Source organism: Schistocerca cancellata, chromosome 2 (assembly GCF_023864275.1).
Source record: "Schistocerca cancellata isolate TAMUIC-IGC-003103 chromosome 2, iqSchCanc2.1, whole genome shotgun sequence".
In the NCBI taxonomy this organism is placed as follows: Eukaryota; Metazoa; Arthropoda; class Insecta; order Orthoptera; family Acrididae; genus Schistocerca; species Schistocerca cancellata.
Genome location: NC_064627.1, coordinates 658211883 through 658238258, shown reverse-complemented (window position 1 = coordinate 658238258; position 26376 = coordinate 658211883). Strand labels below are relative to the sequence as shown.

Genomic DNA, 26376 nt, shown 5'->3' with positions numbered 1-26376 from the left:
GCAAGGTAATGCAGATGTTAATGTCGGTGGCATTGAGAATTATCTAGAATCTCTAAAATTGAAAAATGTCTCAGGGTCCAATGGAAACCCTGCCACATGCTTTACAAAATTTGCGTCACAGTTAGCACCTCTTTCAATAAAAATGTGCTAATCACTCAAACAAAAAATGTGCCTAGTAATTGGAAGAAACCAAAGGTTACATTTGTCGACAAGGAAAGTGACAAACGTTATCCACAAAATCTACCATCCATTTTCATTGGCATCCATTTGCTGTAGAACTGTAGAGCTCAAATATAATGAGATATGGTGAACAGAACCACCTCCTCCATATGAACACAAGGATCTAAAAAAATTTGTCATGTGAAACCCATTTTGCACTTTTCTCTCATGACTTTCTGAAAGCTATGGGTCAAGGCAATTGGGTAGAATCTTTATTTTTTGGCTTCTGACATACATTTGACTCACTACTCCACCAGCATTTAGTAACAAAAGTATGATAACATTGGGCATCAAAACAAAGTTTGAGGGATTTCGTGCCCCATCTCTCCTTCTCTTATCATGTTTTGTTAACATGTTATGTATATATAATTTCTGTATGTTTATGACATGTCTGATACTACTGTACTAAATGGTCTGTAGACAGATGAATAAATAAAATAGAAGTGAGGATTTCTTGGCACAAAAGATGCTGCATGTTACCAGGGCTATGCCGAAAGTTTTTAGCAGCCCGTAAACCGTAAGGCGGAGGACAATGGGGCTGTTTTCATTCGAAAGAGCGATGTTTTTCGACCTTGTGACGTGCGAGCGCAGCCCCTGGGTAGCGGTGATCCCACCACAGCGCGGTAAGAAAGCACAGGCAGTGCTGAGTCAGAGACGGTGCAGGATGGAGCTGTTGCGCCGCGACTTTCGCGCCATGATTTTCTGCGACTATGAAAAGGGTTTAAATGCCGATGATTGCCATTCTTCGTTGCTGCGTGTTTTTGGTGAAGCCTCCCCTTCTAGGGCCACAGTTGGAAATTGGTTTCACGAGTTTTCGAGGGGTCGGCAGTCAATTGAAGATGAATCTGTCCCGGTCGGCCAGCAACAGCTGTGACTCCTGAAAACATTGCTGCTGTGAGGAAAATGATCAAAGAAGATCCACATCTTACATTTTGCGACATTGAAGGGACCCTAAATATTGGATCAACAACAGCACAGACCATCGTTCATAGTCACTTAGGCCTTACTAAGAGATGTGCCTGTTGGGTGCCACATTCCCTGACAGAAAGCCAAAAGGAGGCGAGAGTGGGCTGGTGTCGTTTCATGCTCGAAAAATTCAGTGTAGGGAAGTCGCAAGACACCTACAATATCACAGGTGATGAAACGTGGGTCTACCATTATAACTCTGAAACGAAGAGACAGACTTCTGTGTGGTGATTTCCAGGAGAGGAACCACCCACAAAAGTTTGATGAAGTCGGAGCTCTGGAAAAAAGATGGTGGCAACTTTTTTCACAAAGATCGGGCATCTCACCTCTGTGATGTTGGACACACGTCGTACAGTCAATGCTGAATGGTACGTGAACGATTGTCTTCCAAAAGCCATTGCCACATGGAAGTCACAGCATCCAAAGTCCAAGAGTGGGCACCTTCTGCTGCATCACGACAATGCATCTGCCCACAGGGCTGCTAGAACGATGGACTTTCTGAAGAAGGAAAAAGTGAGAGTGTTACCCCATCCCCCCTGACCTGGCCCCCTGTGACTTCTTTCTCTTCCTTAAGACTAAGGAAAAAATTCGAGGGCAGCGGTTTTCATCAGATGAAGAGGCCATTGCAGCGTACGAGAGTGCACTAAGTGACATCCCAAAAGAAGCTTGGACTGACACATTTTCTAAGTGGTTTCAGAGAATGGAAAAATGTATACCTGCTAATGGAGAGTATATTGAAAAGTTGTAAACGTTTTTTTGCCAATAAATTTATTTTCGGACATTCTGCTAAAAACTTTCGGCATAGCCCTCGTATCTTGCATGGAGAGTCTTTGACAGAATAGAAGTAACTTTAGGCATGCCACAGGGAGATGTATTGAAACCCTTGCTTTTCATGTTGTATATTAATATTAATCAGACTTTTTCGCAAATGATGGTGTTATCTATGATGAAATTACTGCTAGAAACATGTTGCACGAAAATTGAATCAGATCATGATAAGATTGGCAACTCACTTTAAATGTTGAAAAATATATTATAGTGCACATTAAAAAAGGTAGAAACGTAGTATCCAGTGACTACAGTGGCTGTGAGTCATAAGTGCAGATACAAAATATAGTTGATCTTCGGTGTGACAATTTTTGGGGGTTAATACCAAATCACCACAAAGGCTCAGTCATTGGTAAAGCAGGGGGCAGGCTTTGGTTCATTATTAACAAGCGGGGAAAGGGCAAGCATTGTACACTGGTAATTGCATACAAAATACTTTTAAAATGGATCCTAAAATACTGAATAAGTGTGTGGGACTCACCTATAGGACTGCCGCTCACAAAGAAGTGCTGCATAAGTATGTGACAAGTTTGTTTGACTCGTGGGAGAATGCCAAGGACATACTGAAAAATCTGATTGATGGACAAGTAAAGACACCAACTAACCTGCGAAAGCTTTGTTAGTAAGAACCAGTTTCAAGGAAATAATCTCAGAACGTCTACTACACCCTACATATCTCTTCTGTAGGGACTGCAAAGACAGGATTAGATTAATTACAGTGAACACCGAATTCGTAAGGGATCATTCTTCCTGCACTCATACATAAATGGAATGGGAACAAAACTTAATATCCTATGCAAGGGGAAGTATCTTCTGCCATGTTTTTCACAGTTATTTCTAGAGTATGGCTATAAATGTGCTGTAGTTTTCAAATTTGGTCTTTTTGTAGATGATCCAAATACAGGGATGAAAAGTAATACTAGGCTTCATATAGGAATGATGTTCTGATAAAGTATAGCATTGTTGATTCACGGATTTTCTCAAAATTTTATAATGTTAGCTTCAGAGACTACAAATAGATTAGGACATACATTGGCAACTCTGCTCCCTCATTTTTTACATAGGATTAGTGAAGCACTTAAGTTTTCAGTACAGATGATTGAAACTATCCTGATTTTAAAAATTAGGAAATTAGTGTGTCCTGCATATTTCCAAGCTAATTATATACAAAATCATTTTTTGGGATTGGTGACTTACTCAGAAACACATTCACAGAAGTATGAAACTCATTAATATCCTTCACTGCGCCCAAATTTTCCTTCTCTAAAAAAATGTACTAAGTCTGTCTACAGTCATAAGACCATTAAAAGTCTGTGCAAAGCTTTGTTATTAGTGGAGAGAAGAATCAAATACATAAGTGGTTTGTATACCTGTCACAGTGTATTGTCTTATGGATAATTAGAGGAATTTAAAAGTAAAGTAAGGGTTCTCTGTGACCTATGATAAGAATATTTTCTTGTGTACTAATTTGTGTTACAAATTGTAGAGAACATGCATAGAACAATTATTATTAGACATAATATTCATTTACAAATACAATCACATTCGTTTTTTCCATCATGTGCTTCACATTAACTTCACCTTAACTGCCAATATGATGTATTTCTTCATGTAATAGATGTATTAAAATTGTCTAGTAACTCTCTCATAAGGTAAGCATCAGTGCAAAGTTTAAGAGGGATTGGGAGAGGGGAAGGGTGATACTCTCAATACTTCATGACTGTATGATGATCAGTACATTCTATTTGTGTTTATTACACTATGTATCACCATAAACTATAAGTAGTTAATAAATTGCTTTTGTGTATTTCAGATTTATATATGGCAGCTAAAGGATAATGATCTAGTTGGGGTGGCCTTTATTGACACTAATATTTACATCCACCAACTCCTAAGTATAAAAAGCTTGATATTAGTTGCTGATGTATACAAGTCCATTAGCTTACTTCGCTTCCAGGAAGAGTACAGGACACTTTCTCTCGTTAGCAGGGTGAGTCCTTAAAGTTCAGTTTCCATTTGTAGTGCATTTAAATTATTATGTATTGTCTGATTAAAATGTCTATGATTTGAAAAGAAGTATTTTTTTTACTTGTTTGTTTCTTCAGTGTAACTGGTTGTAAATAAGCTCCTTTAAAAAGAAGATGCTTTACTGTGAGAGGAAGAATACGATCTTTCAAATTCACTTGCAGAGCTGATTGCCATTGATGTTACATCACAAAATGTGCACACTAGGTTAAAGTGTTTCACATTTTGTAAGTGTGGCTAAGAGGATAGTTGCATAACACATTGCACTATGAACAATATGTGTGTCTCATACAAGAATAACTTCCCCTTAAATGTTTACCACTATAGACAAAGACACAAGTTATCCTTGGAGAGAAAAGAAAAAGAGATGGAAACCAGCAGCAGTAAATAAGATGCTGCAGACCTGGTCCTAGGAAATTTATATTCTACTCAAATCCCATTGCTCGTACTATTATGTTCGTTTCCATTTACTGTAAATGAGTGTGGAAAGTTTTATGAAAATATTTTGTAATGTGCTTCGCATGTATGTTGTGTGTCATTTTCAGAATGTGTATGGTTCAGGACTCTGAATTCAATCTAAAAAAATTTTGTGTTATCTCTCTCTCTCTCTCTCTCTCTCTCTCTCTCTCTCTCTCTCACACAAAATTGGGGGTATGATCTATCTTTGTACAACACATTCTGTGGTTTAATTACAGAAGGTGATACCACATGTTTTATGTAGATGATGAGTAACATTGAATGTATTATACTGAAATACAGTAAAAGCCCTTTTTAATGAATCACTGGGACCGAAATACTTTTTCCTTAAATGAGAGTGCTCGTTAAACAGGGTGACCGAACCACTGGAGAATGCTGCCTCTCTCTCTCTCTCTCTCTCTCTCTCGCCATGACATGTCCCGTTAGCCTACCTTGGAGGAGTGGTATCCTGGCCAGCATCCCAGGGCAAATACGTATATAAGTGCGTCTCTGCATATGTTGTCATTCACTGCAATCTGAATGGATCAAAACCATTATACAGTCCTTTAAATTCTTGGTCCTCCAGTAAAATTTACAGTTCAAATTTCCATCTGCGGACGGTAACATTTTGGCCCATCCAGGCCAGATTGTGATGGATTCGATGAAGTTAAGTGCAGCGGTAGCCACCCCTGTAAACTCCCACTCATCCTAGCTGCTGCTTCTGCTCTTTCATGCTACCGCTAAACTTTCTTGATGGGTGAAGTGTTAAGAAGGAAACTTGTTGCTTCGTGCTTGGTGGCAAAAGCAAGCCTCACGTGGTTGTTAAAGTTTGCAAACAAATTTGACATAACAGCGAAATCAGACACTTTGGATATTACTATCAAACTAAAACAGTTGCCAAAGATTGCAGAGAAGTATGAAGATGCACAGTCACAGCTCAAATCATTTGAAGACATAGACGTACATGCTGACGACAGGGAAACATTTGAAAATCTGTTCTTAGATTTCGAGAAAACTGAGAGCAATGCAGATGATTCATGCCAATGTGGGTGACAAGGTTTCGTCCAATGCTGGATCTGCCTTGAGTGCATCTAAACATAGCATCAAGTTGCCTACCAGAAAACTGCCATCTTTCAATCGTGATGTAACACAGTTCATGTATTTTTATGACACATTTGTGAGTCTCGTGGGTCATAATGAAGAATTAGAGGACATTGCAAAATATCACCATTTGCTGTGTTCATTAACAGGTGAAGTTCACAATGTAATTGCTCATCTTCTGTTAACTAGCACTAATTTGAAGGTAGCTATTGATAAGGTTTGCAACAATTACAATACCCCTTCATTGATTGTGTCAGCACATCTGAAGAAACTGTTAACACAGCTGTCAATGGCAAGGGCATGCGCAAACAAACTTAATCCACTACTTAACAAGGCTGCAAGCAATGTGCATGTGCTGATGGCCTTACAGCTAGAAGTATCCTTGCAAGATAGAATTATGTCAGCTCCTTAAAGAAAAAGTTGACCAGTCTGTAAGAACAGAATTTGAAGACAGTCTTGGGTTCCAATAGCTTTCCAACAACCAAAGAGATGTGTGCTTTTCTCAAAAACAAATGCAAATCATTGGAAATCACCAAGGCTATAGTGCCACCACAGCACAGCACATCTGGGAAAAAACAGCAGAACACCTCCAACACCAAGCCCTTTGGGCATTTGAGACAAACCTACATCGCTACTAGTAGTGCATGTGTCATGTACATCCTGCCTCACGCATTGCACAAGTGCTGCAGATTCAGGCAGGCTGCATGTAGCAAACACAAAGGTATTGTGATGTGCAACAATTTGTGCTACAATTGTCTGAAGGATGATCATAGAGCTTATGGTTGCAAATCTGTTTGGTGTCATACTTGTCAAAACCAACACCGCGTGTTACTACATGCAGAAATACAACACAAGATGGAACAAGGAAGGATTGTCCAAGTGACATTCAACACAGGTACAATGGCATACATCCGTCAAGTACATCTAATTATTGCTCATTGAAATTCAGCCTTCTTGTGACAGTGAGGATAATGGTGCAAGATAGCAGTCACAAATGGCAAACTTGTTGTGCTTCGTTAAATTCTGGGTCACAGTCGTGCTTTATATCGAAAGCATGCGTACAATGCCATAGACTTCAAAGATAGCACAGCAGAGTACTGATTTAAGGAATAGGTGCCACCTTCTCAGACGCTAAAGACCATGTCTCTGTTCAAGTCAGCACCTGTATAAACAATTTCATGTTATCTGCTGAATGTTTAGAATTGCTGAAGATAACTGGTGTCGTCCCTGAACAAACAATTGATCCCAGTAAGTGAGACTTGTGTGTACAACTCACTGATCCAGAATTTTGGTCACCTGGTAAGCTCGATGTGTTGCTGGTAGCCGAAGTTCGTCCATACATTCAGGAGACAAGGACTGTGTCCATAGGAACTGATCGTCCTGTGCTTCAAGAGACAGAACTAGGTTTGGTCATGTCAGGGCAGTATCAGGTGGTAGAGCACAACATTTCGTCAAGGCAGCTGGTCGTGTCATGCTTTGTAAAAATCTACACTGATGTTAATACTTGCAAAATGTTAATAAATGCAAAACTGCTAGGGAAACAAGAGTAACTGCTGACTTGTCTCATAATGAACTGCAGGAAACATTGCTATGGTGCTTCAGAATAACACAAGAAGCCACGTATGCAACAGAAGCTCAAATTATTGCATCCTATCCTTGGTGAGATGAGATTACTACATCACTCCAGGCAAATGCCGGGATGGTTCCTCTGAAAGGGCATGGCTGACTTCCTTCCCCATCCTTCCCTAATCCGATGAGACCGATTACCACGCTGTCTGGTCTCCTTCCCCAAACCAACCAACCAACCAACCAACCATCTTATGGCCACCTCAGCATCATCTCATGAGGCTAACAGTGGAAAGTGAACATTGTCGTTTTTCCCATGCTGTGTGTCAGCTTTCGCTTATGTCTCTGAGGAAGCAATATTGACTACCTAACAGGCGAAATGCAGTCTGGTATGTTCTGCATCAGTGCTTGACTTATCAGTGATTAAAGGCAAAGCCTGCACTTCAGTTCATGGACGACTTGCTATGCCCATGTGTAGAAGCTGTGAGGCCTTACTTAAACTGTGGTGTTGATGACACAGGACCATTCTATGTGAAAACTGGCTCACAGTGATCCCTGTTTGTGTGCTGGCAACATGAGCAGTGTGTTTGGATGTAGTTGGCAACATGACTACTGAAGGATGCCTGTTGGCGCTTAGAAGATTTGTGTCGTGATGGTGAAAGTGCCAAAACTTGTACAGTGACAATGGGACAAACTTTTTCGTAGCTAGTCAGAAACTCCATGAATTACAAGCTGGTGTGAGCTGTCATTGTCAGCAGTCACAGGTGAAAACTTCACACACGAAGAAGGCATTGACTGGCTCTTCATTCCCCCAGCATCACCCCAATGTGGCAGAATATGAGAAGCAGGAGTTAAATCCTTCAAATATCACTTGTAGTGGATGATGGGAACCGTATGTCCAGCATCTGAAGAGTTGACAACTGTGACTTGTCAAATTGAGACTTGCTTGAACTCTCATCCTCTCACACCACTATCTTGCAATCCTTCTGACCCTCAAGTCTTCACTCCAGGTCATTTCCTGTTTGAAACTGGTATCACAAGTATCCCTCAACCAGATCAAGGTACAGCCAAAGTGAACTTGCTCACAAGGTGTGAACTGCTGCAGCAACGGTTCCAGATCTTTTGATGGTGCTGGTCATCGGACTACCTACATCATCTGCAGCAGCGGGTTAAGTGGTCAGCCCCCAGTCAGGATGTGCAGCCTGGCACATAGGTTGTAGTGAGGGAAGATAACCTGCCACCCTTATGCTGGAAGCTTGCCATCATTGAAGGAGTACACCCTGGGCATGATGAAATGGTGCGAGGGGCCACTATTCGTACACCACAAGGGATTTTCATGTGTTTCAGTGTATTCCTTGTTTATGTGATTGTATTTGTCAGGTGCTAGTTGCAAGATGTAGTAACAGAAAAACTAGTTAAAGACCCAATGATATATGTACTTCCATGTGCTCTCCTGTGTACTTTCTTTGCGTGTTATTGTTTCCAATAATAAGTGCTTCTCTACATATGTTGTCATTCATTGCAGTCTGATCCATTATACAGCCCTTTAAATGCCTGATCCTCCAGTAAAATTGGCGATTCAAATTTCCATTTGTGGATGCTAACACGGGTTTATTTCCAGTATGCTAATGAAGTGACCCATAAGCATAATTTGGAAGTTTTTAGGTCGCATATCATGCACATGACTTGGCCCTAGAACATCCTTATATACGTATTAATGCTACACAAGTTTAATTAATTAAGTAGACATGCATTTATAAAAAAAATCAAAAAGTGTATTATATTTTCTCCTGCTAACAGAACATACCGACAATAATTGCTGCTGTAGGTGGTTGATATTGAGTAGAACCAACTCATCTACACTGAATGAGAAAAAACAGTTTCTGAAAGCTGCAGCAAAATCAAGTACTGTTGAATCACCCCCCCCCCCTCCTCCTCCTCCTCCTCCTCCTCCTCCTCCTCCTCATTTTCATCATCATCCGCCCTTCCCCTTCAGTGTTCACCTCTGTGTGGTTCTTTCCGAATGTATCACACAGTCACTTAAATCAGTTGGGATGTCATGATCACAACAAAATCCTGATATGTCACACTTGCTCGAATTTCTGCAGCAGGATTCAGGGAAATAATAATGCTCTTCTTCTTTCTGTATTAACTTCTAGGTGGTGAATTATGCCCAGGTCTAAAGGCTAGTCATACAGTTAGCAGGAAGAAACACATCATCACCATTCTGAGGAATGTCTTTATCTTTGGGTTTGCATGGCATCTGTCTGTAATGAGAATGATCTTTCTTCCTGATGTATCCACTGCAACATCTAAACTCCTAAGAAACGTTGTACAAATTTTAGCAGTCATCCAGGCATTGGTAATAAAATTGTAAGCCCACAGTAGTATTTTTATGTTATGAATTTAAAATTTTTCCAGTTTTTTGTGGCCCAGTAACTGAATAGGCCCATGTTTTTTAGGGATCCCCCGCCCCCCGCCCCACCACAGTAACAGAATAGGACAATGTTTTTGAAGGATATAAATTATATTAAACCATAGTCTCATCAGCATTGAAAAATTTCTGGGCTCATGTTCAGTATTAACATGCACAAAGGTCAACAGAAAAGAAAGCATCGTGAAGATTCCCCTTATGGTAATTTCTTTGGAACTTACGAAAATATTCATTAAAAGCAGGAATTCCTTAGCTGCACGTTCATCAATATGGTGTTTTACTGTATCATTTTTGTCCAGAAAGAGCAACCTTTGCACTGAGAAAGCTGAAATGTATTTTAAGCAGTATTTACAAGAATGTAGAATTGAAAGTAGAAATAATTCTTAGTACTGGACATAGTCATGGTCTTGTGTGTGCAATATTTATGTTTTTCTTTAGGTATCTAACCTGCTATAAAATAGTTTTGTTACTTTGCTTTTATTATTTGTCCAGGACTTCAGACCAGCTGAAGTTTACACCTGTGAGTTCCTACTGGACAATACACAAATGGGATTTTTGGTAGCTGATGGTGACAGAAATGTTGTCTTGTACATGTATCAACCAGAATCCAGGGAAAGCTTTGGAGGTGAGACACTGATAACGCATTCTGCATTCAAAGAAAAAAAAGTTGTTGAAATAAACATGTTTGAAGTATATGGTTACATGTAATGCACTTTTTATTTTAGCAGATTGAACAGAGTTTAATACTAATACCAAATCGTTAATAAATTTTTATAGAATTTAAATCATTATAGCTAGGCCATAAATTTAAAACAAATGTCATGAGAAACTCCTCAAATTCTTTTGATATTTTTCTTAACTAGCCTGCAAATTCATTGCTGTATATTGTCAGCCACGCCATCATTAGGAGAGAATTTGTATTTCGGAATTAATGTTTCTTATGCTTGCTAATAAAGTGAAGTATTGTCTACTACAATACAAAAAAAAACTGCATCTTGTACCTTGCTGGCTCCTGTTTCTACAGAGATAGAAGTGTCAGGTTCAGTAACTGCCACTAGCTCATCCCTTTTTATTTGTTATGCATATCTCACTACAAGGGTTTTTACGAACTGCTTCTGACACAATATATCGACATTTCTAATTACTGTTTTGTCACATTAGTCAATATTTGTGACTTGTAACATTGGTCAGTGTCTGTCATTCCTCTCCCCCATCCCTCATATTGCTAACTGTAATATTTAATCACTCTCTGAACCAATTTTCATACTTCTGATTCTCTATTAGTCTTCAGAGCATCCGTTAATCTTTCCTTCTGAGAAGCCATCAGTATTTATCTTTCTGCCTTGCTAATGATAAAAGTAGTTCTATAAAACATTTTCCAAATCTTTTCTACATTTCCTTGGTCTCATATCCTGTTCTTTGGAGATGAATGTAATCTTTAAACCATTATTTTCCCTTAGAGTTTAAGTTGGTTTCCAAGAGATATATTAACTGTCAGTGACTTTCTTCCTACTCTTGACAGAATGAGCTGGAGCTGGTACTGTGTTAAAGACATCAGTCTTGTATTTGGCAGAATGATGGTTCATATCCCCAATCAGGCATCCAGATTCAGGATTTACATGACTTCCCTAAAATGGTAAAGGATAGTTCCTTTGAAAGTACAGCATCAGTTTCCTTCCCACTCCGAGCTCGTGCTCCAGTTTTAATGATCTTATCGTTTATGGGACCCATAAATCCTAATTCTCCTTCTTTCTATTCTCTGTAATTATTTTTTGTCAATAATTGGATTGGACATTATTTGATTGTAGTTAGTACTGGAGGGAGTTTGTTTTTTTGTTTGTTGGTGACCTAGTATAGTAATACCAGATATTTCATAACTACATTAATCTGGGCATACAAAGTTGAATTTCCTTACATTATTCATGGTAAAGAACTGTCAAAAAAAAAGATGAACTAAAAAATATTAATTTTTTTATAAAATTGTGCTACAAAAATATGTCATTGTAATGCTAGCCACACATACTTCAACCAGTTCTCATGTGAATATGAGTCTGTTTACTGATATGTTTTATATGTAGGTCAACGGCTCCTTCGCAAGGCTGACTTCCATTTAGGACAACATATAAACACATTTTTTAGAATTAGATGCAAGGTGAATGATCTCACAAGAGATAAAATTCATCTGAGTGGAGCAGAAAGAAGACACATAACAATGTTTGGTATGTAACACCATTGCAGACTTTAAAAATGTGACTATGTATTTTTTCCTTTGATTTGGGTGTGTGAATTGTTCAGTGTCATCACTTTCCTTTCTTACCAATACGAATGATTTTAATTCACAGTGTGTGGTCATCTTCAAGGTTAGGGACAATTTAGATTAGCAACTTATTTGTGTTGGAAAAGTATGGAGGAAGGAGGACTTCTCACACTAGTTAAAAATAACAGTGAGTTCAGGTCTGTTGAAACTTCCAGTTTCTGCTTAAATCAAGATGTGGAAGGCTGCACCTGTGAATTACTGCTGTTGGAAAAATCATATACAGTTATTGAAGTATATAGATCCCCATCTGGAAAACCAAGCACGGTGGCGCAGTGGTTATTGCACACTTGACTCGCATTTGGGAGTACGACAGTTCAAACCTGCATCTGGCCATCCTGATGTAGGTTTTTCTGTGCTTTCCCTTAAATCGCATCAGGCAAATGCTGGGATGGTTGCTCTGAAAGGGCACAGCCAGCTTCATTCCCCATCCTTCTCTAATCCGATGGGACTGATGACCTCACTCTGGTCCTCTCCCCCAAATCAGCCAACCAACCCATATGGAAAGCTGTCAGATGTTCTTTAAAAATTTGGTTTATAATTATGTTATAATGTAACATACTAAAAGAAGCAAATAATTGTCTGTGGAGATATTAATATTAGTTTTCTGAAAGATTCAGATAAAATAAATGTCTTGGAAATGTTACTCAACACTTATAACCTCAGTCCTGTGATTAGTTTTCCAACCAGAGTTACACAGAGTACACTAATAGACAACATTTTTGTAAGTGAATGCTTAAGCAGTAATGTAAGTGTATATCCAGAAGTGAATGGCCTCTCTGACCATGATACAGGGATGGCCAAACTAAATATCTTACTGATTACAGTGAAGTGGTATCATGGAAAACAAAAAACTTCCAAAAATCGTTCCAGGAAGCAATTGGATGGATGTGAATAATGTGGTTGAGGTTTTTTTGCCAAATTTGGTGCTATTTTTTCCTGTATTCATTGTTATTTTTGCTAAATTTTGTATTATTTTTGGGAGGGATTTTTTTAGTTTGGTGTTGTCCTTTTCCCAGAATCATTATTTTTCCAAAATTTTGTGTTGTTTTTTAGCAAATTTGGTATTTTTTGGTAAATTTGGTGATATTTTCCTAAATCAATGTTATTTTTTTGCCAAATTCACTGAATTTAGTTACAAACTCATGGTTTTTTGTCAACATGAGTAATTTTTGCAAAATTTGGTGTTTTGCGCTAAATTTGGTGGTTTTCACCAAACTTTGTGTTTCTGCCGAACTTAATGTAGTTTTTTTGCCCATTTTGCTACATTTGCTGTTTTTGACAAATTTTGTGTTTTTACCAAATTCAACATTGTACTTTGCTAAAATCAGTACTGTTTTATTTTTGCCAAATTTGGTGCTATTCTTGTCATCACATCAAAGTTTCTTACATGGGAAATGATCTGCACTCACCAGTTGATACGCATCAAGGGAAGTCAGACTGTGTTCAGAGTACAGACATGTGAACTGACAAAATTTCATCAATAAATGATCGAAGTATTTGTAATGAAGTTCCTGAATTTGCTGCCCACCTGCCCAGGAAAATTCCCATGCTCAAATTATTCTTGGAACCGAGAGTTGGCTGAATTCTGAAGTGGAAACCTCTGAGGTATTGTGGAACGTATATCAGAAAGACAGATTAGAGGCCATTACAAAAATATTGTCTCTATTGAGATTGAAGTTGAATGTTACAGTGAAGTTTTATGATCGCATATAACAGGTCTAGGTGAAACCAAGCTAATTGTTCGATGTTTTTACTGGCCACCTGATTCTGCTGTGACAGTTCTAGAGTCATTTAAAGAATGTCTACGGTCAGTAGCGCATAAATACGTACATCATGTATTACTAACTGGAGGTGACTCTAACCTACCAAGTGTAGACTGCGATATCTGTGGATTCATTGCAGGGGGTGCAGACAGACAGACATATAGACAGTCATGCGGAGTACTTTTGAACACTTTTTTGAAAACTGTATTGAGCCCTTAGTTTGGCAGCCCACACACAATGGAAATATCTTAGACCTTGTAGCTACAAATAAGCCGGACCTTATCAACAATGTCAGTATAGAAACTGTGGTTACCAAAGTTAATAAAGCAGTTAAGAATGATAGGAGTGTGTTTTTGCTACAAAGAGTAGATAAGCATTATTAGCTTCTCACTTAGACAGTGAACTGACATCACCAATTTCCAGTAAGATGGACTTAGAGGAATTATGAGCAAAGTTAAAGCAGATTGTAAATTGTACTCTGTAGAATTATATGCCTAGTAAGTGGATTTAGGACGGAAAAAACCCACCATAGTCTAATAACGAGATTTGAAAAATGCTGAGGAAGCAGAGGCTGTTGCACTCCTGAGTCAAAAGAGAACGTGCAAATGACGACAAGCAAAGGTTACTAGAGATTCGTGCATCTGTGAAAAGATCTATGCATGGAGCATGCAACTACTACCACTGTCATACCTTAGCAACAGATCTGGCAGAGAACCCAAGAAAATTGTGGTCATATGTAAAATCGCTGAGTGGATCTAAGGCTTTCATTCAGTCACTTGTTGACCTGTCTAGTGGTAGTTGAACATAGCAAAACAAAAGCCGAAGTTTTAAATTTAACGTTCAAGAAACCATTCATGAAGGAGAATCATACAAACACACTGTCATTTGACCATCAGACTGACTCCTATATGGACAACATAGTAATAGGCGTCACTAGTGTAGAGAAACAATCGGAGGAATTGAAAACAAATAAGTCACCAGATCCATCCCAGTTCAGTTTTTCTAAGAGTGCTCTGTGGCATTGGCCACTTACTTAATCTGCATTTATTGTGAATCTCTAGCCCAATACTAAGTTGCAAGTGACTGGAAAAAGGTGCAGGTGATTCCTTTGTACAAGAAGGGCAAAAGACTGACTCCCAAAATTACAGACAAATATCCCTTACATTGGATTTCTGCAGAATCTTTATCATATTCTCAGTTTGAATATAATAAATTTTCTAGACTGAGAAGCTTATGTGCTTGAATCAGTGTGGTTTTAGAAAACATCGCATGTGCGAAACTCACTTGCCCTTTTCTCACATGATACACTATGAATGAAGGGGAACAGGCAGATTCCATATTTCTAGGTTTCCACAAAGCATTTGATGTAGTGCCCCACTGCAGGCTGTTAAAGAAGATATGAGTGTATAGAATAAGTTCACAGATATCTGAGTGGCTTGAAGACTTCTTAAGTTACCGAACTCAATATGTCATCTTCAATGGCGACTGTTCATCAGTTACAAGGGTATAGTGAGGAGTGCTCCATGGAAGTGTGATAGGACCACTATTATTCTCTATACACATAAATGATTTGAAGGAAATTGTAGATAGCAATCTGTAGTTGTTTGCTGATGATGCTGTGGTGTACAGTAAGGTGTCGAAGTTGTGTGCCTTTAGGAGGATACGAGATGATTTAGACAAAATTTCTAGTTGGTGTGATGAATGGCAGCTAGCTCTAAATGTAGTAAAATGTCTGGTAATGTGGATGTATCTTTGGATACAACATTAGTATTGTCCTGCTTGGCACAGTCTTGTCATTGAAATATCGGGGTGTAACAATTGCAAAGTGATATGAAATGGAATGAGCGTATGAGGATTGTGGTAGGAAAGGCGAATGATCAGCTTCAGTTTATTGGGAGAATTCATCTGTAAATGAGACCACATATAGTGCAATCTATTCTTGAGTACTGCTTGAGAGTTTGAGATCTGTATCAGGTTGGATTAAAGAAAGACATCCAAACAATTCAGAGACAAGCTGCTAGATTTCTTACTGATAGGTTCGAACAGCATGCAAGTGTTATGGAGGTGCTTCGGAAACTCAAATGGGAATTCCTGGAGGGAAGGCGATGTTCTTTTCAAGGAACACTATTGAGAAAGAGAACTGGCATTTGAAGCCATCTGCAGAATGATTCTGTGCCTCAGATGGGATAGGATAAGACTGTGACAGGATTGGAATAGGTAGTGCTGGGTGGGTGGATTGGCCAGGTCTTGCACAGGGATATGATCCCTGTGGCAAGGAGCCAGGATTGGGATTGGGATTGGCATAAGAATAGGCTAGATTGTTGTGGAGGTTGGGTGGACAACAGAATACCATTTTAGGATGGGTGGGAAGGGTTTTGGGCAGGATGTCCCTGATTTCAGAGCTTGGTGATAAATGGATAAAGCCCTGACAAAGGAAGTGTTGTTCCATTCTGGGGTTTTATTGGGGGATGAAAGGGGGGGGAGGGGTGCTCCTTTGTAGCTGGTTCTTGGGAATGTATGGGGACATGGCAGAGGACATCTGTTTGTGGCCTGTGTCTGGGGGTAGAGCCTGCCTGTGAAGGCCTTTGTGAGACCTTAAGCATACTGGGCAAGGGAATTCTTGTCACTGCAGATATGCCATCCCTGGTTGACCAGGCTGTGTGGGAGGGATGGCAGCTCTTGAAATGCAGATACTATTGGTAATTGGTGGATTAATGTGGACAGAGATGTTGATAGAGCTATCAGAGAGGGTGCCAACATCCAGGAAGGTGGCTTGCTGGGTTGAAGAGGACCAGGTGAAGCCGATGGGATATGTGTTGAGGTTGTGAAGAAATGAGGATAGAGTGTCTTGGCCCTGAGTGCAGATCATGAAGATGTCACCAATGAACCCGTTCCAGACCAGGGGTTGGGGCTTTGAGAGTTAAGGAAGGTTTCCTCTAGAAGGCCCATTAACAGTTTGGCATAGGAGGGTGCCATGTGGTTAGCCATGGCTGTTCTGCGGATTTGTTTGTATACCTTCACTTCAAAGGAGAAGTAGTTTTGTGTTTAGTAAATTGTATGAGCAGTGAGATACTGGGTTTTGAGTCTGAAGTACATAAGGGGAGATAGTGTTCAATAGTGGCAAGACCACAGGTGTGAAGTATGTTGGAGTGTAAGGAAGTGGTGTCAGCAGTTATGAGTAGGGATCCAAGAGGCAAAGGGATGAGAATGGTGGAGAGTCGGTGAAGGAAGATGCTGGTATCTTTGACTTAGGAGACTAGATTTTGGGCAGTTGGTTGGAGGTGTTGGTTAATGGGGGCCAAAATTCTCTCTGTGGGGCACGATAGCCAACTACAGTGGGGAATTCAGGATTGTTGAGTTGGTGGATTTTTGGGAGCTTGTAGAAGGTGGATATGCTGAGTGTCATAGGGGAGGGTAGGATAATGGGTGGGAGAGGTTCTGGCAGGGGCCTAAGGCCTTAGGCAGAGATTGGAGGTCATGCTGGATTTCTGGGATCTTTCTGGCAGAGTTTAAGGTGGAGGAATCACAATTGACAGAGGCCTTCCAACAGATCTGTTTCTTTTTTATCTGTTTGCAATATTTGATAACTGATATTTTATGGCTGTGAATCACACATTTGAATAGTTTCTACTTTCTTTTTATTTTTAGTTTAATTTTTTTTTTAATTTATTCATCTTCCCTGCTTTTTTAGTTTTTAAGTGACTACCAACATGTATTTAAGTATTTAACAAATAGCCCATTCAGCCTAATTACTGTGTGTGTTCTACTGAAGGCTACAATTTTTGTTACAGCAACTTTGGATGGTGGCTTAGGGTATGTGCTCCCTGTACCTGAAAAGTCTTACAGGCGTCTGCTTATGTTACAAAATGTGCTTGTGAGTCATTGTTGCCACACTGCAGGATTGAATCCAAAAGCATTTAGGCAAGTATTAGAACAACTTTACACTCTGCTTTCTTTATTTTTCAGTTACAGAAAAAAGAAGAATAACGATATGACTATTGAAAGTCTCAGTGTAGTAATAATAATAGTTGTACAGAATTTTTGTTGCTATTGCGATCCTAAATTCCTTTATTTTTATTTTTTTAAGTAATTTTAACGTATTGGCTAGTATTTTGCCACAAGTGATTGAACTTTTTTCTGTATGGTGTGGGTTTCAAGGAAATCAATGATGATACATACACTAATATTGAAACTTCTTAAGAGATAACAGAATACATTTCATATTCACACTGGTGAATTTAACTCAACTAATGTGCTTTATTGACTAGATATATCATTGCAAACTATATTTCTAACAGACATGTTTTAATAAGTAGGTAAAAACCTATTCACAAATGTTTCACCTCAGCATTACGTGTACCTGTTATATTGCCAGACATTGCCTCTTGAATTTCCTGCAACAGCATTCTATATTTTGGATTAATGGTCTAGATTTGACTTTTTTTGTACTCACAGCAACTATTACTACTTTTACTTTGGTGATGAAAAGTCATACAGGAGACAGTCTGTAGCATGAATAGATGCTTTATAGTTACAGATTTTATTTAAATGTCATTTTTGAGCCATTTGCTTACTTTACAAAAACTGCATTACATACAGTGACTTCCCTTTCATCCTAGGCTCTTAAATGATGCTCGACTCTATTTTAACCTTCCACAACCTATTTGTCTTTCCTCCTCGAAGAAGGAATTAATAGGATTGAAACATAGGCGTAGTTTTCTCGCTTTTAAATATTTATCAGCCTTACTTAAACTTTGGCTCCTGAAGGTGAAAACTGGCCAGCCGTTTTAAGCAGAGAGTAATTTTATAGTTTTCTCAAGTGAATTTTCCTTTTGATGAAATTTATTGTCTCTCTTGATTCTGAATCATAATGTTAGTGATCAGCTGCAACAGCATTTGTAAAAAAGACCCAGAGTTTCAAGCAGTCGTAAAAAACAGTGGAGTTCATATAATAAGTACTAGGTACAGATAGCTTGGCAAAAATCCTAAATTGACAGCATTGAGGCTTTGAGGATGAATCAAGTAGAAAAGAAGCTCAAAATCTCTGTGATATAAATTGAAGGTGTTTATGAGATTGTTTGGGTAAGGCTCACTTTCAGAGTGGGCATAAACATATAATTGGGTCCTTATGTCAATGCCCAGGCTCACCCAATGATTTAACCAAAAACTTTAGAGAAGCCCTCAGCTCACAATTTTGTAATTGGTGGCTGTGACAAGATATCTTGTGAAATAAATTCTTTCCCTGAAAACTACTTGGAAGAAATAGTTCAGAAGCCCACTTATAGTGGAAACATATTATATCTAATGGCGGCAAATAGACCTAACTCTTTGACGATGTAGATGCCAAAACTAATGACAGTGGGCAAGAGGCATTTGTCGAAAAAATAATTGCTTCAAGCACGTAGGGCAAATAAAACAAGCAGAAAGATTTAAATGTTCAGTGAACTGGATAAAGTTGCAGTAGTATGATACCACATAGAGAATCTCAAAATATTTACCTCTGTACAGGAACTGTGGCTTATGCTTAACAGAACAGTTGCCCAAGCTCTAGATAGATATTACCTAGCTGAACAGTTCATCATGGGAGAGGCACTCAGTATTACACAGTCTCTGTAAAGAAACAATGGGTGCTGTGCTGTGGTAGTAAAACAAGGCATAGGACTGTAGACAGATAAATTGTAAATGAAATGCCTTTTGTTGTCAAAAGGATAAGGTATGAGGCCATAATCTTTTCGAATCCTCTCACAAAACCCAAAAAAAGATCTTATGTAGGGACAAGAATAAAAATCATTTTATGTTGTTGCCAAATTTTGTGTTATTTTTAGCCAGTTTCAGTGTCTTTTTTTTTTGCAAAATTATGTGGTGTTTTTGGCTAAATTTAGTGATATTTTTGCCAAATTCAGTGTGTTAATGCCAGTTTCACATCTTTTGCCAGATTCAGTGTTACTTTTAATTCAGTTTCGGAGATAAAATTTTTTTTCTCTACTCCTCCTCCCCCTCCTCCTCCCCCCGCCACCACCCGCTGATCAGTGACGTTGGTTTTTGCCAGATCTAGTGTTCTCTTTTTCGCCAGATTCAGTGTTGCATTTTTTTTTCAATTTCAATTTTACCTTTTTTTGGCAGATTGGATGTTTTCTCCAATTTTTGTGCTATTTTTTGTCAACTTCAGTGCTGTTTTTGACATCACATGATAGTTACATGGGGAAGAACTGTCATTTTAAAATTGCACACAAGTGTCAGCCTTGAGGAAATAAAAAGTAAAACTACAATTTCAATGTCAAACAGCTATCATGTGAATATTGGAAAACTGCCATCCTCAGATTTATAACATTTTTTATATGAAGAAGTGACAAATTTCATGACATTTCATAAAAACCACCAATTTCTGTTATTTACCTAGAAATCATCAGTTTTCCCTCATTTTCGCAAAATTTTTCATATCTAAAGGTGTCACTTGCAACAAAGTTAGTGTCCAGATATTCATAGAAGACACAAGAGCCAAAAGTGTGGATAGCAAAGCAAAAGCTGATGTTGGACCCAACTTTCTAAATGTTCCTAGACAAAGGAAGATAATTAGATACCCCCCCCCCCCTCAGTTTACTTCTCACACGACTAGAGAGATGAGTGATAAAAATAATAGTATCAGTGGCATTAAGAATCAGCTGAATTCACTAAAACTAAAAAAGGCTCCAGTGCCTGATAGTATTCTACACAGAATCTACAAAGAAAACAGAGTAGAGTTAGCTCCCATATTAACCTTAATATACTATAAATCTTTCAAACAAAAACCAGTGCCCAATAGTTGTAAGAAAGTGCAGCTCATACCTTCCTACAAGAAAAACCGCAGCAGTTATCCACCAAACTATGTCTAATTTCATTTATATATGTCTATTGCTAAATTTCAGAACATATTCTGAGCCCAAACAAACGTTTGTGCCTGGACTGAGGGTTTCTTTTTAAGGAGAATACATCATGTTATCTTTGATGGAGAGTCTGACAGAAGTCGAAGTAACTTTGGAAATGCCACATGCAAATGCGTTGGGACTCTTGCTGTTTACATTGTATAGTAATGACTGACACACAGTATTAAAAGGAACCTTAGACCTTTTTGCACATGGTAGTGTTGCCCACAGTAAATTACAATCAGAAAAATATTGCACCAATATTCAGTCAGAACACAGTATAATTACAAAGTAATGCAAAGATTGGAGTTACATTTTTGTAATTTTGACTGGTAAAAACTGACAATCCAACAAAGAATTTTACTTTAGCCCTCTACTGCAGAATAATACTGCAGCAATAAAACAACACAAAAGTAAAACTTTAGTTGCAAAGAAATTATGCCATTGACAACAACAAAAAACAGTGCACAGTCAAGTGTCTGCTGACAGAAAAATGTGTCAAAGGCTTTAAAATGAAGACTATGCAATTCTTCGTAAAAACAGACTGCTTTCAATGAGTGTGACGTCACAATTATTTACATTTCCAACAGGTCATAAGAGAAAACATTACAAATGGTGGTCTGAGAAGCATTACTTTCGAAGTAAATTTCCTTTTATGCAAGTTGAATTATGTTACTCGTAATAATGTGCAATGAATTTCTTAACTCATTCAAAATGTAGAGTTTTGAGGAGGAGTAGCTTAGAAAACTTTCGAGCTCAGAAGACCAGCACCTATGTTATTATTTAAAATTTGTTGGCAAATTTGTGTCTGATATATTTTAAAGGATAACACACACTAAAAAAGACCAAGTTTCATGGTTAGGTTTTTGTATTTATTTCAGATCTTTCATAGATTGCAAATTATGCAATAACATGGAAAAAAAGTATAATTATCCTTCAAAAAAAGTGCAAAATGAGTTCTTGAGCAGTTTCACATTAAATTGGCTCTTCTATGGAAAAGTCGAAGTGCTCAGCAGAGTATGTATTCAGCAGGTACCCATGAAATTTTCGGTGTACAGCATTGAAAGTTACAGTTGTGTTTGTCAGAAACATCAAGCTGCTGCAATTTTAGCTATGCTCTTTAAGATCCTGCCTAACCTCACCCTTGGAAAAAAACAGCAGAAAATTTTTGATGACCAGTTATATATGTAAAACCTTAGGTTTTCTGGTAGCTGTACTATATGTGTATTAATTTAAATCATTAACTTCTTGTGTTGGTATGTTCATGGTACTTAACAATGATGTTGCTGTTGACTGAATACATGATGCGTTCTATGCTCTGAGTCTCTATCATTTGCTGGTGATATCAAATGACCTGAGCTATGATTGGCTGACAAAAGCAAATCACACAGCGCAATCTCATTTCAGTGCTTCAGAAGCTACAATGCTGTATTTGATGGAAATCATGTTCATACTTTCATAATATGAAAATATGCAGCATTGTTTCAAAATGCATTGTTTTTTTGCTGGGTTTCATTTTTTCTGGACAGTTCTATACTGGTGTATAAAATCTTTGCCATTCATAGGATTGATAAGTGTTACAGCTCGCAGGGAAAGTATATTGTCATTTAACACAGAAAAAATGTACTTTCAGTCGGGTTATAGTGTATTTTCACTTTGGAGAAACTGTATTTTAACGCGAGAAGAAGTACATTCTTTACCAGGAAATCCAGGAACTTTTTTTTTGCTCCACATATACTCCCTGTTGATTGGATACTGGGGAAATTCAATCAGTCTACAAAGGAGATTGCTTGCATAACACTCAAGTGATCCATACTTGGATGTAACACTCATGTCATCCATCCTAGACTATTTCTCAAGTGTGTGGTGACCATAACAAATAAGACTAACAGGTATATTGTACATATACAAAGAAGGGTAGCACGAATTGTCACAGGTTTGTTTGATTCATGGAAGAGTGTCACAGAAATGCTGAAAAACCTGAATTGTAACAGTATTAGTATTTGAGAAGGAAAGTTGCTACACACCATACATTTGAGAAGGAAAGTTGCTACACACCGTACAGTGGAGATGCTGGGTTGCAGATAGGTACAACAAAAAGACTCTCACAAGTAAAGCTTTTGGCCATTGGTCTTTGTCAACAACAGACACATATAAGCAAGCACGCACGCACAGAGGAAACTGAAACCATCCTGGATTTTCCATTGTTTGAAAAACCTGAATTCACAGATGCTTGAAGACAGGCCCCAGTTATCCCATGAAAGCTGCTTAGAAAGATTCCAGTATTTAGTGAAAAATCTAGGAATTTATTTCAGATCCTTACATATCACACTGTATGGACTGCGAAGACAAGATTAGACTAATTGCAATGAATACAAAGACATTTAAGCTGTCATTTTTCTCATGCTTAATATTCAAATGGAACAGGTAGAAAACCTGACAAATGATATAATGGGAGGTACTGTCTATAAACACATTTCATAGTAAAATGCAGAGTATATATGTAGATGTAGGTTCAGGTTTTGCCACAGTATTTCATAAATTTTTATAGAATTTAAGCCTTTGTTCAATTTGTCATTTTCCTTGCTATAAAACTCATTGTTTTCTGCTTTTTGAGAAAATTTCTAATTAAAATCAGTCAGTAATGGTATTCACATTTCTCACATTGTTGTTACAGGACCTACAAGAGCTCAATAAAGCTTCTAAGTAATCCTGCCAGAGGAATAATTGATGGGGAGTTGGTCTGGGCATTCTTAGGTCTGCCCACACCTGAGAAACATGAAGTTGCCAAGAAAATAGGAACCAAAGTGGATGACATTGTTGAAGATTTATATGATACTGAAAGACTGACAGCCCATTTTTAATTATTTGTGAAATGATGCTATTTCTAGTAGCATATTTGTATTTAATGTACCATTGAAATATCGACTCATTTTGTAAATTCATCTTTTTCATAAATTTTCATACAGTTTTTAAAAAAAAAGTATTATGAGTTTTAAAAAATATTAAAGTTTCCTATATCTTTCTTTTCCATTAGACTTAGAAACTGAAGAGCATAACTAACAAGAAGCCAGGCAAATTGAAGCATATGTTCCAAGATGTATGTTGCAGTTGAAAACCTATTGCTGTGGACAACAGCTATTTGCTTAATTATGTGTGAGTAATATTTTTGAACATCCAGAGGAAACACTCCCCGCTCATACTAATGATTGAGCAGTTGATCGGTAATAACAACATGCAAACAACATGTTCTGTGTATGTCAAAGACCAAGATACCAAAGCAAGCCATATGTTATAAACCTTTGGGGAGAAGATCAAGGGTGCACTGAGCTCAAGATGATAAAACTAGAATTGGCTTATCTTAACCTAAAGCTAGAAAGATACTATATATTAATAAAACTCAAATAACGTATCCAAAGGTTACTGCATTGAGCTACAAACTCTTCTACAGTAACATTCTGCTGTATACTGGTAGTTATATATGTATTGGCAAACAAGGCCAGTACCTCATTCTCCCTCATGTAACAAGTTCCCCTGCATTTTATTCTGTCTCTCAGTCTGTAACTCTCTTTGAGAAACTACATGTAAACTGCATTTTCATTTCATACATGTATGTTTGTCGATAAAATTCCATTCATTTCCTATTTCAGAATTACATTAGTCCTTCATATTGTGTTCCATATTTTGTGGAGATATTTGTTTACTGTAAATGTATTTTCAACATCTTTGTCCTGGAGAGACTCTTTCTCAGTGTCTGAAGTTTAAAATCTGATTAAGAGCTAATACCTTTGTGGATATCTGTTAATAATTAATCAGTTATTTCCACATACATTAATACTCACACACATGAGTACATTATATCCTGTACTACTTGGAGCATAGAATACTAAATTAAATCAAGAGTCAAAGAATGATACATAGAGTCATGAATGTCTTGGAATATTTAAGTACACTGCCACTGTGCCAGTTGTTGCAGTGTCAACAGTGTCTGAGGTTAAGTTAGACATGACATCCTGGATGCTTGTCACTGTTTTTTGGAAACCAGACATCTTATTGCTGAATTTGGAGGTACCAGCGCATTGTGGGGGAACTGTACTCAATGTCACTTTCTTATCTTCAGTGGTTGCAGTGCTGGCAGTGTTTGTTGCATCTTTTGAATCACAGAAAAATGTTTGAGTCTGGTGGTAGACACACCCCTGATGTCTATTGTAAAAGTGTCATCGCTTCTGCCACTTACTGTATACGGTCTTTCGTAAGGCAGCTGCAGTGGCTTGTGCACCTTGTTGTTTTGTACGAACCCATGATTGCAGCTAGAGATGTCCTCAAAAACAGACGAGTGTCATTCACTTTGTTCTAGAGGTGGCACTGGCTGGGGCTGTTGAGTGAAGAACATAACTTACAAGAAACCAAGCAAATTTAGGTATTGTTCCAAGGTGCATGTTGCAGTTGAAAACCTTGTAAGAGAATGGAATAGCTGGGCAACATACTTTTCCCGTAATTATACATGAGTAATATTTTTGAACATCCAGAGGAAACACACAAGCTCACTCATACCTAATGACTAATTTGGTGGCAAACTCATGATGTATTGAACATACCATCTGTCGTATTATGCTTGAACTCCCCTGGAAGGCACAGTGTTTGTCTGTACACTAATTCATCTGCTGTAGCTGTCAGGTTGCTCTTAAATGATGTGTGGAGGCCAAGGAGCACTATGGGTAATGTATCCATCCAATTTTGTGTAGTATGACACCAAAGGACTGCCTTGAGTTGGCAATGCAGGTGTTCTACTATTCAGTTCGTTGCCGGATGATAAACAGTAGAGTGAATGCGCTTAGTGCCCAATAAGCTCGTCAGTTCTTTGAATAAGTAGGCCTTGAATTGGCATCCTTGATCTGTTGTAATGCATATCAGTACATCAAACCGGACACTCCATCAAAACGTCTGTGCTACTATCTTGGCTGTAAATGTCTTTCATAGGGAAAGCTTTAGGACTCTCAGAGATCGATCCATGATCATGAGGCAGTTGCTGTAGCCTTCAGACACTGGAATGGACCCCACAATGTCAATTTGCACATGTTCAAAGTGCAAACTTGTTGATAGGAATGTTGCCTAATTGGGCCTTGAGGTGCCAAGTGATCTTATTTTTCTGGCACACCATGCAGTATCTGACAATTGTCATACAGTCAGCATCCATTCCTGGCCAGATGAAACTCTGACTAATTTCACCATCCCTCGGACCACGGGATGAGCCTTTTTTTGCACTGGCGCAATTGCTTGTGACCGAAATTGTTGAGATATGAATGGTCATGCTCTTCTCCAGACACATGACAGTTCAATACATTTACTGTTGATACAGTCATGTGTTGTAACTTTAATCCACACTGAGTGATCCAATAACATGTGTAATTCATCAACATGCTGCTAGGACTGAGTGAGGACCTTGTAACCAATTGCAGTGTTTACAGCTTCAACATATCACAGAGCATCTGCTGGTACATTCAACTATCCTTTCATATAGGTATGTGAGTCGTAAACTAACTGATATAGTCCAAATGTTGAAATCCAGAGCTCTTGTGATTTTGTCATGTTGAAATGTCTGCTCCGCATTACACTGTTTTTTCTGTATACGTTAAAAGCAATGTCTTACATGTGTGGCACCAGATACCAATCTGGGATGGTCCTGGCATTAGGTTGGCGGTAATCACCACATGGGCACCATCTATTATTCTTCTCCGGCACCATGTGTAATGAGGCTGCCCACCTGTTACTGGAGGCTTGACAGATACCTTGTGTCAA

General features: G+C 38.3%; 1 protein-coding gene across 2 annotated transcripts in view; it reads left to right on the top strand.

Annotated features, from left to right (window-relative positions):
- LOC126162339 (cleavage and polyadenylation specificity factor subunit 1) overlaps positions 1 to 23506 on the top strand; it is a 316445-nt gene extending 292939 nt beyond the window's left edge. For both annotated transcript variants that reach the window (XM_049918776.1, XM_049918777.1), the window contains exons 22-26: positions 3827 to 4003; positions 10088 to 10220; positions 11674 to 11814; positions 17467 to 17596; positions 23255 to 23506. In XM_049918776.1, coding sequence (XP_049774733.1) covers positions 3827 to 4003; positions 10088 to 10220; positions 11674 to 11814; positions 17467 to 17596; positions 23255 to 23441 — 768 coding nt within the window. In that variant the 3' untranslated portion in view covers positions 23442 to 23506. The remainder of the gene's footprint in view (positions 1 to 3826; positions 4004 to 10087; positions 10221 to 11673; positions 11815 to 17466; positions 17597 to 23254) is intronic.
- The last annotated feature ends 2870 nt before the right edge of the window (positions 23507 to 26376 follow it).